This window comes from Xyrauchen texanus, chromosome 39, assembly GCF_025860055.1.
Source record: "Xyrauchen texanus isolate HMW12.3.18 chromosome 39, RBS_HiC_50CHRs, whole genome shotgun sequence".
NCBI classification, from domain to species: Eukaryota; Metazoa; Chordata; class Actinopteri; order Cypriniformes; family Catostomidae; genus Xyrauchen; species Xyrauchen texanus.
The window spans coordinates 14,813,579-14,833,361 of record NC_068314.1 but is presented as its reverse complement, the minus strand read 5'-3'; the positions used below and the strand labels follow the sequence as shown (position 1 = coordinate 14,833,361).

General features: G+C 38.1%; 1 protein-coding gene across 2 annotated transcripts in view; it reads left to right on the top strand.

The window, feature by feature from the left end:
- iars1 (isoleucyl-tRNA synthetase 1) overlaps window positions 1-19,783 on the top strand; it is a 183,050-nt gene that overhangs the window by 99,428 nt on the left and 63,839 nt on the right. For both annotated transcript variants that reach the window (XM_052110889.1, XM_052110890.1), the window contains exons 14-23: window positions 2,893-3,019; window positions 7,193-7,266; window positions 11,828-12,022; window positions 12,178-12,264; window positions 13,179-13,262; window positions 16,342-16,486; window positions 16,619-16,739; window positions 16,885-16,976; window positions 18,538-18,615; window positions 19,337-19,458. In XM_052110889.1, the coding sequence (XP_051966849.1) occupies window positions 2,893-3,019; window positions 7,193-7,266; window positions 11,828-12,022; window positions 12,178-12,264; window positions 13,179-13,262; window positions 16,342-16,486; window positions 16,619-16,739; window positions 16,885-16,976; window positions 18,538-18,615; window positions 19,337-19,458 (1,125 nt within the window). The remainder of the gene's footprint in view (window positions 1-2,892; window positions 3,020-7,192; window positions 7,267-11,827; window positions 12,023-12,177; window positions 12,265-13,178; window positions 13,263-16,341; window positions 16,487-16,618; window positions 16,740-16,884; window positions 16,977-18,537; window positions 18,616-19,336; window positions 19,459-19,783) is intronic.

The window sequence follows — 19,783 nt, the reverse complement described above, 5'->3', positions numbered from 1 at the left end:
GATAATTTTCAGACTGAGCCTTCGCTAAGCTCCGGCCCCTTAGCTACCATTGCACGCTCTGATATTTGGCCTAATATTCTCATAAATGGAATAATATTATTACATGGGCTGGAATGAAGAGTGATGTTGTAAAGCATATTTATATGGAAGGATTTTTGACTATTTTCAAAACAAATTGTAAATTGTATTTGCAATGGCGTTTTCTATTAGTGGACTCATGAATTGTGACTTAATCCAAATGCAATTGCGAATTGGGTGTTACCATTTGCATTTGCGTTTACACAAACGTACAGTGTCTGCCAAAATTCAATTGGAAAAGCAAAGTCCATTTGCAGTTGCATGTCATATGTCTTACGTGTTATGACCCTGTCATATTGAAAACGCAACATTAATTACCCCGTTTGCTATTTCACTTCCTCGGTGTCCCGAATGGAGCCTGGCAAAATTAAAATGGAATCACAATTCCCTTTGCACTTGCATTTCAATGCCTTACACAGACACCTGTCAATCAGTTTTGGGGGTGGGAGTTTATACTGTGGGGCGTGTTTGTAATGGGAAGTGACGTCAGTCACAATTGACTGCATTTTAGAGCACCTGCCACCTTACTGTTGATGGCTAATAAGGAAATGTGCGTTAAAGTGCTGTATTCAGCATCATTAGCCATCGACAGCATGGCGGCAGATGACACAATTTATGAGTCCACAAATAGAAAACACAATTGCAAATACAATTTGTTTTGAAAATAGTCCTGAAAATTCTTCCATATTTTTAATCTGACGTTTTTTTTTAAAGAAATTGTTAAATTGCACGAATTGAGGCAAACGATCATCACAGTCACATAAAAAAAGAAAAGCGTCACTTAATATTGAGTACAAACCTCATAACATTGTTGTAAGTGAAAAGAACTGCTTATAACTGCTTCGCCTTCAGATCTACTTTTTCTAAATTTTGGAACAAACTAATTTGCTGACACTTACATTGTGCATGACACTGGTGTGCATGCCCCCTTACTTGCAGCTTGCAGCTATATATATGTGTGTGTGTGTGTGTGTTGTTTGTCTATATATATACACAGTATGTATATATATACAGTATAATTATGTGTGTGTGTGTGTATGTATGTATATATATATATATATATATATATACACTCACCTAAAGGATTATTAGGAACACCATACTAATACTGTGTTTGACCCCTTTCAGCCTTCAGAACTGCCTTAATTCTACGTGGCATTGATTCAACAAGGTGCTGAAAGCATTCTTTAGAAATGTTGGCCCATATTGATAGGATAGCATCTTGCAGTTGATGGAGATTTGTGGGATGCACATCCAGGGCACGAGCTCCTGTTCCACCACATCCCAAAGATGCTCTATTGGGTTGAGATCTGGTGACTGTGGGGGCCATTTTAGTACAGTGAACTCATTGTCATGTTCAAGAAACCAATTTGAAATGATTCGAGCTTTGTGACATGGTGCATTATCCTGCTGGAAGTAGCCATCAGAGGATGGGTACATGGTGGCCATAAAGGGATGGACATGGTCAGAAACAATGCTCAGGTAGGCCGTGGCATTTAAACGATGCCCAATTGGCACTAAGGGGCCTAAAGTGTGCCAAGAAAACATCCCCCACACCATTACACCACCACCACCAGCCTGCACAGTGGTAACAAGGCATGATGGATCCATGTTCTCATTCTGTTTACACCAAATTCTGACTCTACCATCTGAATGTCTCAACAGAAATCGAGACTCATCAGACCAGGCAACATTTTTCCAGTCTTCAACTGTCCAATTTTGGTGAGCTCTTGCAAATTGTAGCCTCTTTTTCCTATTTGTAGTGGAGATGAGTGGTACCCGGTGGGGTCTTCTGCTGTTGTAGCCCATCCGCCTCAAGGTTGTGCGTGTTGTGGCTTCACAAATGCTTTGCTGCATACCTCGGTTGTAACAAGTGGTTATTTCAGGCAAAGTTGCTCTTCTATCAGCTTGAATCAGTCGGCCCATTCTCCTCTGACCTCTAGCATCAACAAGGCATTTTCAGCCCACAGGACTGCCGCATACTGGATGTTTTTCCCTTTTCACACCATTCTTTGTAAACCCTAGAAATGGTTGTGCGTGAAAATCCCAGTAACTGAGCAGATTGTGAAATACTCAGACCGGCCCGTCTGGCACCAACAACAATGCCACGCTCAAAATTGCTTAAATCACCTTTCTTTCCCATTCTGACATTCAGTTTGGAGTTCAAGAGATTGTCTTGACCAGGACCACACCCCTAAATGCATTGAAGCAACTGCCATGTGATTGGTTGATTAGATAATTGCATTAATGAGAAATTGAACAGGTGTTCCTAATAATCCTTTAGGTGAGTGTATATATATACAGTATAGATATATTATTATTAAATTGGTTGTTGTAGCTGTTATTATTATTAGAGAATGTAAATATCTTTTTAAAGCAATTGGATTTTTGCAGAGAATTCTTCAGACTTACATTATTATATTATGCCACAGCCAAAGTAAATAATATGAATATCATATGCATAATACAGCCAGACAATTTTCACTTCTCAAGCTGGCCTAATGTGGCCTAGGTATTACTTTGAGATGGGCTCAGAATAAAGAAACAGTGGTGACTTGTCTTGCCTTTTTCTCACTCAATATTTCACACCTTGCTGTTGAGTCAAGTTCCATGAATAATTCAGCAGTTATTTTCTTTGTATAGTTGTTTTGTGGTGTAAGATATTACATAATGACTATTGTATAACACCACTTCTGAACATAACTTTTCTACAATTCATCGATAAAAGATTCTGTACTCTTCTGCATCATTCTGTGTGATCTCAGAAGTGTGTTCATACTAAGTCGTACATTGTCACTGTTTCTTTGTGCCCAGGGTTCCTGAGTTTGTGGGGGAGAAGCGTTTTGGTAACTGGTTGAGGGATGCACGAGACTGGGCGATCTCTCGGAACCGCTATTGGGGGACGCCTATTCCGCTGTGGGTCAGTGATGACTATGAAGAGGTCAGTAGTGGATCAACGAGCATTTAAAGGGCTGACATAAGTGTGTTCATGATATTTTCATGTTTGCTAAGATAGACAAACAGTTAAATATGGCCTGACTGTCCCTTCTCGTATTTGATTGCTTAAAATACAGTACAATGTAGTTAAAGGTACAGTTCACCCAAAATTAAAAATTCTCTGATCATTTACTCACCCTCATGCCTCCTGGATTGTAGTGACTTATTTCTTCTGCAGAACACAAATGAAGATTTTTAGAAGAATATCTCAGCTCTGTAGGTCCACACAATGCAAATGGATGGTGACCAGAACCTTCGAGTTCCAAAAAGGACATAAAAGTATTCCATAAGAGTCCAGTTGTTAAATCCATACCTTCAGAAGCAAACTTGTTTTTGATAAGAGGAACAGATCAATATTTAAGTAGTTTTTTTACTCTAAATCTCCACTATCACATTCTTCTTTTGTTTTTTGTTTTTCAGCAATTCACATTTGTTAATATCACAACCTACTGGTTGGGGCTGGTCAAAGATGGTTTTAGTAAACCAGGACTTAAATATTGATCTGTTCACCCACACACCTATCATATTGCATCTGTATACATATATTTAACCACCCTGGATTCATATGGATTACTTTTATGCTGCCTTTATGTGCTTTTTGAAGATTACATTTCTGGTCACCATTCACATGCATTGTTTGGACCTTAATTTGCGTTCTGCAGAAGAAAGAAAGTCATACACATTTTGGATGGCATGAGGGTGAGTAAATGATGAGAGAATTTTCTTTTTTGGGTGAACGAATAATTTCTACACTTATTCTTTTCTTTTCTCTTTTACCTAATCACCCCAAGGAAGAATGTTAATTAATAATTTGAATGTACAGTAAACACACCAATGTACCGAAACAATGCATAGTAATAAACAGCAATATTTACAAACAAATATGGTTTTAATTCAATATTTTAAAATGTATATAAAGCGAAATGGAGATTTCTGTGAGCATTTTTGAGTGATGATTAAAAAACTCAATATAGCAGGGAATAAAGTGCAATTCTAGACATTTTTATATCGCCAACAAAACATCGGAAATGCAACATGAATATTCAGTAGCACACATACTATATATTTCCCATTTACTTTTTTTGTATTAGCACTTAAGGAAAAGCTTTGTGAAATATGAGGGCGCTTGCTGACATTTAGTTATCAACAAATAACCTTCTGCATCTTAGTTCTGCATCTTAGTCTTCTTGGCATTGTTTTTCTTAATCTAAACTTGTGTGAAGTCAAAATTGGGTTGTTGGCGTCTTTGCAACAAGTTCTCAAAAGAAGGACAGTGGCCTGCTTCCTGAAAATAGCATAATGAGTTGTTTCCAAGAGCGTGTCTCTGGAGTGACTCTGCATCCCAGAGCGGAGCGAGGCCAGAAAGCACAGCTCTATTGCTCTCTGCTGAGGTGGACCTATCTAGGTCATATTACCTGCGTAAACGGGGACAGCAACCTCGCCACTCACTTTTAGTAACTTACTTTTGTTGTAATGTAAACGTCATTCCCCACCTGGTGAAAATAAAGGGCGTCCTGGTTTTTGGCCAGGAGGATAATGTGCGTTTTATGTATGAGTACACTACATTCTGATTCTGACAGTTTATACAGGATTATATAACAGGAATGTTGATAAAATTGTGTCTCCTAGGGAAATAATCTCTAATACTATTGATCATATTTGGGGTTAGGGATTTGATCAAACCCCTAAGCCCAAGTAGTTAATTCAGTACAGAAGTCATCCAGCACCATTTGTACTATTGACATGAAGCATACTAAAAATCATGCAGCTTGATGCGGACAGCTATTACTTTTATTACTATAAATGGGCATAATAGCTCCATAGACCTACATTAAAGGAATAGTTCACCCAAAAATAAAAATTCTCTCATCATTTACTCACCCCTCCTGCCATCCCAGTGTATGACTTTCTTTCTTCAGCAGAACACATACAAAGATTTTTAGAAGAATATTTCAGCTCTGTAGGTCCATACAATGCAAGTGAATGGTGATCAGATATTTGTAGTTCCAAAAATCCCATAAAGGAAACATATAAGCAATCCATATGACTCCAGTGATTAAATCCATATCTTCAGAAGTGGGATGATAGGTGTGAGAAACAGACCAATATTTGAAAATATAAGTGAAAGTAGAGAAAATGGACCCACATTTTTATCTGTTTCTCACTCACACATACAGTGAGGAAAATAAGTATTTGAACACCCTGCTATTTTGCAAGTTCTCCCACTTAGAAATCACGGAGGGGTCTGAAATTGTCATCGTGAGGTGCATGTCCACTGTGAGAGACATAATCTAAAAAAAAATCCAGAAATCACAATGTATCATTTTTTAACTATTTATTTGTATGATACAGCTGCAAATAAGTATTTGAACACCTGAGAAAATCAATGTTAATATTTGGTACAGTAGCCTTTGTTTGCAATTACAGAGGTCAAACGTTTCCTGTAGTTTTTCACCAGGTTTGCACACACTGCAGGAGGGATTTTGGCCCACTCCTCCACACAGATCTTCTCTAGATCAGTCAGGTTTCTGGGCTGTCGCTGAGAAACACGGAGCTTGAGCTCCCTCCAAAGATTCTCTATTGGGTTTAGGTCTGGAGACTGGCTAGGCCACGCCAGAACCTTGATATGCTTCTTACAGAGCCACTCCTTGGTTATCCTGGCTGTGTGCTTCGGGTCATTGTCATGTTGGAAGACCCAGCCTTGACCCATCTTCAATGCTCTAACTGAGGGAAGGAGGTTGTTCCCCAAAATCTCGCAATACATGGCCCCGGTCATCCTCTCCTTAATACAGTGCAGTCACCTTGTCCCATGTGCAGAAAAACACCCCCAAAGCATGATGCTACCACCCCCATGCTTCACAGTAGGGATGGTGTTCTTGGGATGGTACTCATCATTCTTCTTCCTCCAAACACGGTTAGTGGAATTATGACCAAAAAGTTCTATTTTGGTCTCATCTGACCACATGACTTTCTCCCATGACTCCTCTGGATCATCCAAATGGTCATTGGCAAACTTAAGACGGGCCTTGACATGTGCTGGTTTAAGCAGGGGAACCTTCCGTGCCATGCATGATTTCAAACCATGACGTCTTCGTGTATTACCAACAGTAACCTTGGAAACGGTGGTCCCAGCTCTTTTCAGGTCATTGACCAGCTCCTCCCGTGTAGTTCTGGGCTGATTTCTCACCTTTCTTAGGATCATTGAGACCCCACGAGGTGAGATCTTGCATGGAGCCCCAGTCCGAGGGAGATTGACAGTCATGTTTAGCTTCTTCCATTTTCTAATGATTGCTCCAACAGTGGACCTTTTTTCACCAAGCTGCTTGGCAATTTCCCCGTAGCCCTTTCCAGCCTTGTGGAGGTGTGCAATTTTGTCTCTAGTGTCTTTGGACAGCTCTTTGGTCTTGGCCATGTTAGTAGTTGGATTCTTACTGATTGTATGGGGTGGACAGGTGTCTTTATGCAGCTAACGAACTCAAACAGGTGCATCTAATTTAGGATAATAAATGGAGTGGAGGTGGACATTTTAAAGGCAGACTAACAGGTCTTTGAGGGTCAGAATTCTAGCTGATAGACAGGTGTTCAAATACTTATTTGCAGCTGTATCATACAAATAAATAGTTAAAAAATCATATATTGTGATTTCTGATTTTTTTTTTAGATTATGTCTCTCACAGTGGACATGCACCTACGATGACAATTTCAGACCCCTCCATGATTTCTAAGTGGGAGAACTTGCAAAATAGCAGGGTGTTCAAATACTTATTTTCCTCACTGTATTATATGCCTTCATACGACATGGATTTTACCACCGGAGTCTTATGGATTTCTTCTGATTTCTTTTCGATTTTTGGCTTGGGCCATTTAGCGATCACCTAGCAATGCCCAAGCAACCACCTAAAATCACTCAAACCACCCAGAATGCTTCAGCTGCTACAGTACCTAGTAACTAAAGACTCTATTGTCTTTGGCAAGAACAAAATATAAATGTTCCTCTTCTCCAGGAAAAATCATTGATATCCCTAAAAGTGTTTTATTAGTATAATTCATTGCCCATTGATCTAAAGCACTGCATAATTTTTTTGTTGTCATAAGATGCTGTTTTGATGTGTTTTAGGTGGTGTGTGTGGGCTCCCTGGATGAGCTAGAAGAACTGACAGGAATGAAAGTATCAGATATTCACAGGGAGAGGTGAGTCACATTACACCTGCATCCACAAGTTACTCTCCCACTAAACAGAGAGGTTGATTTATCTGCTTTAGATCTTCTGTTTCAAAATAGCATCATAAGGATCCATAAGGAACAATGGTTCTCAACTGTTTCTGATTCAGGACCCAGATTTTGCTTTTTAAGTGCCGACCCAACACTGTACCAAAATTGTTAGTCATACAAAAGTGAATGCAAATGTTCTTTAAAAATATATTTTTTTATTTGATTAATATTACTGCAGACTGCAAATTGAGCTGCATAGGCCCAACAATATGTGAAGTTATTACAATTCTAGTACTGATTCTTCACACTTTGGATAAAACAGGCTACAAAACTGAAAAAGTTAATGTATTAAAGAGTTGTTTGTATAGTTTTTTTTAAAACCATATAAATGGATAGTGGGTCAGAAACCAAAACTTCACAGTGATATAAGACACTTCCGCTTCTGGGTTTGATCACCCTGTTAAGGTGTAGAGTGTGTTTAGGACTGGGTGATAGGACAATGTAATCAGATATCAATGAAATCTTCCAAAGATCACAATGTCGATTGCAACACTCAATTGACAGACGATGATCGACAATATCGGGCAGGATATGGCAAAACCATGTATCTGGGAATTCAGCAAAAATATTAAACAGTAGCCCAGGGTGTGAAACTAGTACCCGCCACCACCAAATGTGACGAGGCTGAAACTATTTAGCAAGCTCCTCATCCAAATATGTTACATGTGTGGAAATCCTGTTAGTCACAAAGACACACGCTTGAAGAAACACTTTATTATATATTTGGTATGCCCAATTCCCAATGCGCCCTAAGTCCTCATGATGGCGTAGTGACTCGCCTCAATCCGGGTGGAGGCGGACGAATCTCAGTTGCTTCCGCATCTGAGATGGTCAATCCGCGCATCTTATCACGTGGCTTGTTGAGCACGTTACTGCAGAGACATAGCATGTGTGGAGGCTTCACGCTATTCGATGCAGCATCCACGCTCAACTCACCACGCGCCCCACTGAGAGCGAGAGCCACATTATAGCGACCACGAGGAGGTTAACCCGTGTGACTCTACCCTCCCTAGCAACCGGGCCAATTTGGTTGCTTAGGAGACCTGGCTGGAGTCACTCAGCTCACCCTGGATTTTAACTTGTGACTCCAGGGGTGGTAGTCAGTGTCTTTTATCACTGATCTACCCAGGCCCCCCCATTATATTTTTAAGAACAGCCGTCAATGCTTGTATCTGATTTGCTGTTTGTTCAAAGGCATGCAGCAGGAGCCTGTCTTGTGGAGCAAGTGCATGCAAAGAGTTTTCACAATTTTTAACTCTGTTTCATTCATTTGAAAACTGTTTGCAAGAATAATGTTATCTATGAGAATGCTGCAAATTATATCCAATCATCTCAGTAGGGGCTGTTTGTTTATATTTATCTACCCAATTTGGAATTCCCAATGCGCCCTAAGTCCTTGTGGTGGCATAGTGACTCACCTCAATCCGAGTGGTGGAGGACAAACCTCAGCTGCCTCCACGTCTGAGACCGTCAATCCACGCATCTTATCACGTGGTTTGTTGAGCACGTTACCACGGAGACATAGCGCGTGTGGAAGCTCCGTGACATCCACGTGCCCCATCGCTTTATTTCATTGTGAACGCAACTCTGCAGACTCAGTAAAATATCTCTTTGTATTAAAGAAACAAAGACAAAAGTAATTAAATTACATTATAAAATAAAACTAGACACATTCACCCTGAAACTAAAATTGAGTTTGGTTTTCTTTTCTTTAGGCAGCATTAACTGTATTACCAAAAATACAATACAAACACAAATTTGTTAAGAACACACATTTAGCAGAATTATTTTGGGAATTTATTAGGCATATTTATTTTGATAATTATTGTCCTTACATTTATAATTGTCTTTAGTTCTTAACCTGTAGGCTATTAGTAATTTTCCATCTGTTGTTGCTAACTAATACTTGCGTGATGCAAATGGAGACGTTGAAGATGGTAAATGTTTGGATTTGGGGAGGTGGTTAAATAAGATTTTTGATCACTTCATTATTCTAATAGTTTTTTCTTTTAGTTTAAAGTGCAATTTGAATTTAGAAATGTATTTTGTTTATGTTTTCGCATTTCAATAATTTAATAACATTTTTAAAGCAAAATCAAAAAAGCAAAAATATTCACCGACCCTCGGCAAGGGGGTTGACGATATAATCATATATCGCAATATTTTTTAAGGCGGTTATCGATAAAATAGTTTTTACATATTAAGTCCTAATTGTGGTAATGACCATCTGATTGTTCATTATTCCACTTATTACAAGGCTATTTATAATAGTTATATGGACATTAAAATTGAATTTAGTTATTGTTTATTAGCTTACTGATGATGGGTCAAATATCAGTTTGTACCTGAATGTGCAGTCATTATTCAGAAATATTTGACCGCTGAATAGTGCGATTGAGCTATAAGAATTGAGTATTTCAGAGAAAACCGTGTAGTAACCAGAGTTGTTCACCTATATTTGGTGCTGTCTCCTCCAACTTACATTTTCTCCAAAAATATGTATTTTGGCCTTTTAACTCAGTCAAATACAAAATATATTGTAAAATATTAATTATAAGTATAGAAAAATCTGGCTTTTACTTCAATAAATGGATGTATTCAGACTACAGGATGGTTTCTAACTGATTTTCAGCTCCTTCTGCTGTATTGTCTCCACATTCAGACTGAAGATCCGATGATGTTGATTGCTTAAAGTGTTAAAAATATTAACAATATTTAGAGTTAGAGAAGAGATTTTCTTTATTCTTAACATTGTTGCTTTATTGTTTTTGTTTTTTTAGCTTGTATGGAGTTGATATCATGGTTGGTGCACAGAAAATATAAGAACAGTTACTTACCATTATTAAAGTATAAAACTCACCAGTGTCTGGACAATGGAAAGAGGGCCTTTGGGATGAAGGCTGATTTTTTTTCATAAATATCTGGTGTTGACAAAAATGAGGGACACCACTTTGAAATGTTATATTTTTTTAAATTAACTTCTTCCATTAGTTAGAGCATAGTAGAATTTTAGTTAAACGATACATTTTTATACGAGCTGTCAGTAGATTAAAACTTTTAATCGCGATTAATCTCATGATTTTTCATAGTTAATTGCGATTAATCTCAGATTATAAATATGCTTAAATTTGACTCTCTCTCTCTCTCTCTCTCTCTCTCTCTCTCTCTATCTATCTATCTATCTATCTCTCTCTCTCTCTCTCTCTCTCTCTCTCTTATATATATACTATATAGTATATATATACAGGAAGTATAATATATACTTCCTGTCAAAATGCATTTATTTCCTTCTTTGGAAAGAACAACACAATAAAATTAAAAAATATGTAACAATAATGCTTTATTATATATATATATATATATATATATATATATATATATATATATATATATATATATATATATATATATATACATAATTGCAGTTCACATCAAATGTCTTCAGCCCTCATTTTCCACAATATTTATCATCATTAGACTCTTTTCACTTTGTAAATGGAATGCACATGATTTGTTTCAGGACATCGAGTGCCACATTTGAACTCCATATTAAAAGTCTTGTTCTATTATTAGCGCTGGCACTGCCGATGGAAATATGATTAATCAGAATTGTCTGGTAATCATTAGCTGACACTTCAGAAACTCAGCGGCAATGGGTACAAAATTGAAATTATGTTCCATTTGAGTGGAGCGTCAACAGACCCTCCACGTGAAAACAAGCTGCACAGCAGGTTTGTAAGAATTTACATGCTTATGTAGTAGAAGGCTCATGGCAGCTCGTGGCAGCCAATAGTTCACCACACAAACTGATCGTGGTCAACGGAAAATAGTTTTGTTTTTGTTTCAGGTGAACCCATAAGAAATGTAGTCTGCATATTTTCCATGATGTAGTCTTGTATTTTCCTTAATCTTGCGCAGATTTGTTCATGGCTTTTGAGGACTGTCTTGGCATGTATCGAATGTGCCTAGCAAGAGGAGTTTGGATACTGATCTACTAGGAACAAATAACCTAAGTCAAGCACCTATTGTATTTTCCGCAAAATTCAAGAATAACGCCTATAACCATAGTGACCGTGACTGAAATAATGATTATACATGACAACTTCCATAACTCTGGAAAATCACATCACAATGTTGCACTATGTTGTTAATTAAACAAGTCCAATCAAGTCGCAAGGTCGCATCTGTCTGGTCTAAATTAATCGATAGTGCCGCCCAAGTAATCATATTTTTGACCAAACAATAGACATGGAAAGCAAGTTCTCCTCCCTTTTTAATGTTGATAAGCTTATAAATTATTTGCCATCCTAACTATGCATAGTTATATGGTTAGGTCAGGTGTATTGTATTATTTACATTGAACATTGTTTTTCCCCTTTTGTTTACAACCCTACCACCAAACACCAGTTGAGAACCACTGCTGCACAGCAACGTCATCAGCCTCAAACCGTTTCTTTGGTGTGTGTTTGTGTGTTTGCAGCATTGATAGTTTGACTATCCCATCTCGCTGTGGGAAAGGCCAACTCAAGAGAGTCCCGGAGGTGTTTGACTGCTGGTTCGAGAGCGGCAGCATGCCTTACGCCCAGGTGCACTACCCATTTGAGAACAGGAGCGAGTTTGAGGACACCTTCCCGGCAGATTTCATCGCTGAGGGCATTGACCAGACTAGAGGATGGTGAGCAACATTGTGACATTTTAGAGTCGCTTCACTATTTTACCACAGTGCTGATCATATGAATAATGCGAGCACATTCACTCATTCAGTGGCGAAGTATTACATGGAGTTCATCAATATATTTATCTTTCCATCTGTTCATCTGTCATTTGTAGGTTTTACACATTGCTTGTGCTCTCAACCGCTCTGTTTGGAAAACCTCCGTTCAAGAACGTGATTGTCAACGGATTGGTTCTTGCAAGGTAACTATATACATTCGGGATATGCATGAGTAATCGATTAATCGAGTACTCGTTCAGCTTTAAATATTCGACTAGTAAAATCACCACTTGAATATTGCAATTTTATTTTCCTTTGTGATTTGTCGTGGGCAACAATGAAACCTTTTCTCTCACCTATATCTTGATGTTAAAACTCAGTGCATTGTTTGGCGCTGTAACTGCAAAGTGTGTGTGTGTGTGTGTGTGTGTGTGTGTGTGTGTGTGTGTGTGTGTGTGTGTGTGTGTGTGTGTGTGTGTGTGTGTGTGTGTGTGTGTGTGAATTTAGATCTAGGTGTTGTTTATACATAGTGCAAATTTTTTCATAAGAAAAAGGTTGAAATTAAATTCTAAATTCCAATTATCGATTATTTATTTTATTTTTTTGTGTTATTGTACTCAAATACAAAATTACTCATTGCCTATCCTAAATATACATTCTATACTCTCATGTTTAAAGGGATAGTTTACCCAAAACCTTTAATTCTGTCATTATTGACTCACCCTTATATCATTCCAAACCTGCATGACTTTCTTCCTGTGGAACTCAAAAGAGAAGTTAGGTACAATATTAGGGACTGACAGACTCCATCACCATGCACTTTCATTGTGTAGAAAAAGAGCAGCATCAACATTCTTGAGAATTTCCCTCTTGTGTTCCACAGATGAAAGTAAGTCACAGAGGTTTGGAATGACATAAGTGAGTGAGTAAACAATGACAGAATTTCCCTTTAATGTATATGTCATAATGTCATAAGCATGCATGCTGTTTGGCCTGTGGGGTTATCATATGGCCTTTTACAGGCTCAAGTCCTCAGGCAGAAACACAATTCTGGTACAACACGTGTGGTAATAACCCAGTGACCTAGAAAAAATGTGCATTTGTGTTGTGTGTGCAGTGATGGGCAGAAAATGAGCAAACGCAAGAAGAATTATCCAGATCCAAACCTGATTGTGCAGAACTACGGTGCTGACGCACTTAGGTAAGCAAAACACATTGATTGATCATGCATTGAAACAAACAATAGATACATAATTTGCAGGAAACGCCCCACCAAAAGTTACCTCTAAAAGGGTAACATTAGAATAAAAAAATATTTTTCCTATATTTATGTGAACCTTGAATGTAATTTCTGCACCTAAAGCACACCAAACTAAAAGGCTAAAATAAGTACTATGTTTAAAGAGATTCCAGAAAAATGCCCCTCACTTTCATTGGTTGTGCAAGCAGATATCCCATCCCAAACTCACCATTGGGGCTGTGCCAGTCTGGATGGGCCGCACATAAAAAAACAAACAGAGGAATGTTTTGATAGTGTCACAGTACCACAGTGTTACACATTTAGGTGAAGTCAACCCAAAGATGGCTTACTTATAGATGATTCTGAATAGAAAGATTGACTACGAGAGACTTTTAACAATGAATAAAGTTACACACATCAACTTTCATTAAAGCAGATGGCCATAAGATTCCTGTTCATTACAGTGATTTTTATCATGGTTAAAGTGTTTTCATTGGCATGCATGATGCAAAGTAGAGAGCTTAACCCCCTTGTGGGTTGAGCAACACTGTTCTGTTGATGTACTGACAAATTACGCTGGTGACAATTAGCTAGAATTTGATCCGATCTAGAACAGTTGTTTGGCAGAAAAAAAAATCGAAATAAAAAAGATTTCCACCTTAAAACCCTTGGTACGCTGGCACTGACTGCTGTACTCTACCCATTTAAGACAAACAAACAAAAACATATGGACAAGTCGATTTCTTTTCATTATTTATGTATTTATTAATTCGTGGTTTTCCGCAATAAGATAATAAATACTGTCACTAGAGCTTAATTTCTAATCACTTGGGCTTCAAAAATGGTTCATCCATTTATATTTTAGTTGGAACAACAGGTACCTGTTTTATTAAACTGTATTTCACAGTATCTCTTAATATTAATGAATGTGTGTATATATATATATATACACTCACCTAAAGGATTATTAGGAACACCTGTTCAATTTCTCATTAATGCAATTATCTAATCAACCAATCACATGGCAGTTGCTTCAATGCATTTAGGGGTGTGGTCCTGGTCAAGACAATCTCCTGAACTCCAAACTGAATGTCAGAATGGAAAAGAAAGGTGATTTAAGCAATTTTGAGCGTGGCATGGTTGTTGGTGCCAGACGGGCCGGTCTGAGTATTTCACAATCTGCTCAGTTACTGGGATTTTCACGCACAACCATTTCTAGGGTTTACAAAGAATGGTGTGAAAAGGGAAAAACAGCCAGTATGCAGCAGTCCAGTGGGCGAAAATGCCTTGTTGATGCTAGAGGTCAGAGGAGAAGGGGCCGACTGATTCAAGCTGATAGAAGAGCAACTTTGCCTGAAATAACCACTTGTTCCAACCGAGGTATGCAGCAAAGCATTTGTGAAGCCACAACACGCACAACCTTGAGGCTGATGGGCTACAACAGCAGAAGACCCCACCGGGTACCACTCATCTCCACTATAAATAGGAAAAAGAGGCTACAATTTGCAAGAGCTCACCATAATTGGACAGTTGAAGACTAGAAAAATGTTGCCTGGTCTGATGAGTCTCGATTTCTGTTGAGACATTCAGATGGTAGAGTCAGAATTTGGCGTAAACAGAATGAGAACATGGATCCATCATGCCTTGTTACCACTGTGCAGGCTGGTGGTGGTGGTGTAATGGTGTGGGGGATGTTTTCTTGGCACACTTTAGGCCCTTTAGTGCCAATTGGGCATCGTTTAAATGCCACGGCCTACCTGAGCATTGTTTCTGACCATGTCCATCCCTTTATGGCCACCATGTACCCATCCTCTGATGGCTACTTCCAGCAGGATAATGCACCATGTCACAAAGCTCGAATCATTTCAAATTGGTTTCTTGAACATGACAATGAGTTCACTGTACTAAAATGGCCCCCACAGTCACCAGATCTCAACCCAATAGAGTATCTTTGGGATGTGGTGGAACGGGAGCTTCGTGCCCTGGATGTGCATCCCACAAATCTCCATCAACTGCAAGATACTATCCTATCAATATGGGCCATCATTTCTAAAGAATGCTTTCAGCACCTTGTTGAACTAATGCCACGTAGAATTAAGGCAGTTCTGAAGGCAAAAGGGGGTCAAACACAGTATTAGTATGGTGTTCCTAATAATCCTTTAGGTGAGTGTGTATATATATATATAATATATATATATATATATATATATATATATATATATATATATATATATATATATATATATATGTGTATATATTAATGTTAATTGATTCATTGATTTATATTTCTTTTTAAATAACCATCTGGAGCTCAGTTGAGACATGGCCATATGGATAATAATAAAACAAATAATAAAAAATAAAAACATAATAAAAAAAATGAAAATATATATAAAAATAATCCATCTAAATGGTGCAGTACACATTGTGGAGTCTTAATATGATTTTTTTTTTCTTATTATTACTTTAGTATTAAATTCCTTGTGGATGATATGCAAAATATATTTGAAGAAATAACAGAAAAATATCTCAGCTCAGTAGGTCCTTAAAATGCAAGTGAATGGTGATCAGATATTTGACATTCCAAAAAGAACAGACAGTCAGCATAAACGTCATCCATACGACTCCAGCTGTTAAATTATTGTCTTAAATAAAATACTTTTTGTTCAATATTGATCTGTTTCTCACCCACACATATCATATTGCCTCAGAAGATATGGATTTAACCACTGGATTACTTTTATACTGCCTTCATGTGCTTTTGGGTGCTTCAGAGGTTTAGTCACTGTTCCCTTGCATTGTATTGCATTGACAACATGTCGATTTCACAACGATTAAGCAAGAAATCATCTGCAAAATGATTTTTAGAAAAAGCTGATCTTTAAAAGTTATCATCGTGTTGTGCATGTATGCGCACTCACTGATCAGAAAGTCTGAACACTCCTCATGCATTGGATGATTTTCCTTGTGTTCTTACAGTTTTGATTTCACTGTTTTTATCCATCTGAGTTTGGAATTCCCTTTACTTCTGTCCCCACAGACTGTATCTGATCAACTCTCCCGTGGTGCGTGCAGAAAACCTGCGCTTCAAAGAAGAGGGGGTAAGAGACATCCTTAAAGATGTCTTCTTGCCCTGGTACAACGCCTATCGCTTTCTGGTGCAGAATGTCCAAAGACTACAAAAGGTACCTGATCAGACCAGAACAGAACACATCATCTGGAACACTCTTAGACTCTTTGATACACTGAGTGTCTGCAGATGGCACTTGTCCTGAATTAGTGCTCACTTGGTTCTGTCTGGGATATGTGCTTATTAGGAAGAGGGCATAGAGTTCCTGTACAACGAGAGGACAGCCAGTGTGAGCGACAACATCATGGATAAATGGATCCAGTCCTTCACTCAGTCACTCATTCAGTTCTTCAAAGATGAGATGGGATGTGAGTTTATCCAGCAATTTATCAAACTTACCACTCACTCCATCCACACAATTAAGGATGTGGAACTCCTCTAGTTTAATTGCCTTAAAAAGATATGACAGTAAAGACAGTCTGAAATATTTGGATTGTGTGTTTGTTTTTTTAGCATACAAACTCTACACAGTGGTTCCCAAGCTTGTCAAGTTTGTCGATATGCTCACCAACTGGTATGTGCGGACAAACCGCAGGCGACTGAAGGTAGGCTAAAATATGACTCTTAAACAGTCCAGAGTAGGCTTATTTATATCATTGGGTGAATCTCACAAAACCTGTTAAAAACCTGTTATCGTAATGGGGAAAAATATATGTGTATATATATATATATATATATATATATATATATATATATATATTTACATTTACATTTATGCATTTGGCAGACGCTTCTATCCAAAGCGACTTACAGTGCACTTATTACAGGGACAATCCCCCCTGGAGCAACCTGGAGTTAAGTGCCTTGCTCAAGGACACAATGGTGGTGGCTGTGGGGCTTGAACCAGTGTCCTTCTGATTATCAGATTACAAGTTATGTGATTAGACCACTACACCACCACCACTCCGTGTATATATATATATGTTTGATGGAATAGTTCACCCAAAAATGGAAGTTGTCTCATCATTTACTCACCCTCATGCCATCTCAGATGTGTATGACTTTCTCTCTTCTGTAGAACACAAACAAATATTTTTAGAGGAATATCTCAGCTCTGTTGGTCCATAAATTGCAAGTGCATAGTGACCAAAACTTTGAAGCTCAAAAAAGCACATAAAGGCAGAGTAAAAGTAATCCACTAGACTCCAGTGGTTTAATCCATGTCTTCTGAAGCTATCCAATCGGTTTTGGGTAAGAAAGAGACTAAAATATAACACCTTTTTCACTATAAACCTTGACATCAGCGGTCTCTTTGGCGATCATGATTCCAAGCGCGATTGCACTTCCTTCCTATAGTGCAATTAAGTGCTTTGTGCATGTGTGAAGCACTAGGAAGAGTAATCAAGCTTGAAATCATGATCGTACCTAGAGACTGCAATGGCAAGATGTATAGTGAAAAATGAGTTGCATTTTGGTCTGTTCTCACCCAAAACCGATTAAATTGCTTCAGAAGACTGGAGACGTTAGGATTACTTTTATGCTGCATTTATGTGCTTTTTCCATTCACTTGCATTGTCTTGGTAGCTACAGAGTGTAATGCTAAAAAAAATAAAAGTATTAAGTATTAATGCTCATACAACTAGGCTTCAGTTCATATCTGTATAATTTATTATTGTTTCTTTTGAATTCGAGGTGGAATGTGACCTAGATATTGGAGAGATTCATCAGAATGTTGTTTTGATTTTTGGAGTAATTTAGGATGTTTTTTTGCATTCACATGAGAAATGCATAAGAAAATGTGGTGTGCCTCAGTTGTTTTAACACACTACTGTTTTATATGTGCTATACTCCATACCTTGATAATCAATTTCTAACCGGTATGTATGAAATTTTTTAAAGGGGCGTTTAGTTAACCTTTTGTTCATCCTTTCTGTTTATCTCACTCAATCTATGCTCCGCTCACGCACTCCGCTCTGTCCATGTACATACATCTGTGGTTTACTTGACTGTAAACACTCTGAGCTGGACCTGCAGGCGTAAACATGATGCCGTGTTGTGACATTGTGGTGTAGTGGGAGCATGTTGCGTGTTATGTGTTTTAACAGCGATGGAGTCAGCAGTGCTTGCAGCTGTAAATCTCTTTCTCTCTCTCTCTCTCTCTCTCAGGGTGAGAGTGGTACAGAGGACTGCATGAGTGCCCTGGAGACCCTCTTCAGCGTGCTGTTCTCCATGTGCAGACTGATGGTGAGTCACGGCAATGCTTGCAGGTCCTGCGCGTGTTTCGAAAATGAAGAAGTGCTTGGGATGTGCAATGAAATGTTGTTGTTGCAGAATGAACAGACCCATTCTCAGTGGATAGTGTTGAAATCATTAAAATGAGAAGAGTAGCAAAGCTGGAAGAAGAATTATGTTGAACCCTGTATTTTTTAAATATTTTGTAAATATATGTATTTTTTAATTGGGAACTGCTACGGAAATAAGAAAATACCCCTTAACATTTTCGTCATTATATTCGTTAACGAGATCACCACAGAATATGACGGTTTGATGGCTCTTAACAGGGGGTGCTGCAATGCCGACTGGGGATGCTGCAGCACCCCTACTTCCTGTGGCTATGGTATAAGGAAGGGTGTTCATTACAGCAAATTACCTTTTAGGTAAATTATAAATTACCAAAGCTAATTTAATACATAAGGAGGATGTTAAAAAGTCAGTCAATGCCCCAGTTTTCCTACTATTGTGATTTGAAGGTACTATTTATTGTTTGAATTTGTTCAAGAACTTCAAAGCAACCTCAATCGACAAAGATTTTCTTATGTAAATTAGGAAATACATAAGAGATATCGAACATTTCTTGAATGCTGGGCATCAACATGACCCCATGGCGGTTAGTCTTTCATGAGACAAGATGAAGAAATTAAAGATACACAGTAAAGGATGGATTTTTTGCTTTTGCTTTCCTCAGGCCCCGTTCACTCCATTCATAACGGAGCTGATGTATCAGAACTTGCGTCATTTAATTGATCCAGTATCCGTGGAGGAGAAGGACGCTGGAAGTATTCATTATCTCATGCTGCCACATCTGAGGTATACAACATTACAATTAATATAAATTATTTTCACATCCTCCGTATTATATTTTATTGATTTATTTTATGTTTGCACTAGGGCTGCAAAGGTACATGTATCCATGCCAAACCGAACAGATACAGGGCCTTCAGTATGGTACACACAGTAATACGAATGATTAAATCATTCATGCATGAAACCAATATTAAAACAACATATAATGAAGAACACAAACCACATGAAATAAAAAAAATAAAAAAACATTTGCTGAGCAACATGGGACCACACGGAACCAACATTTAACAGAAAAGAGTGCCTGAAGGTACACTAGAAACTTCAAATC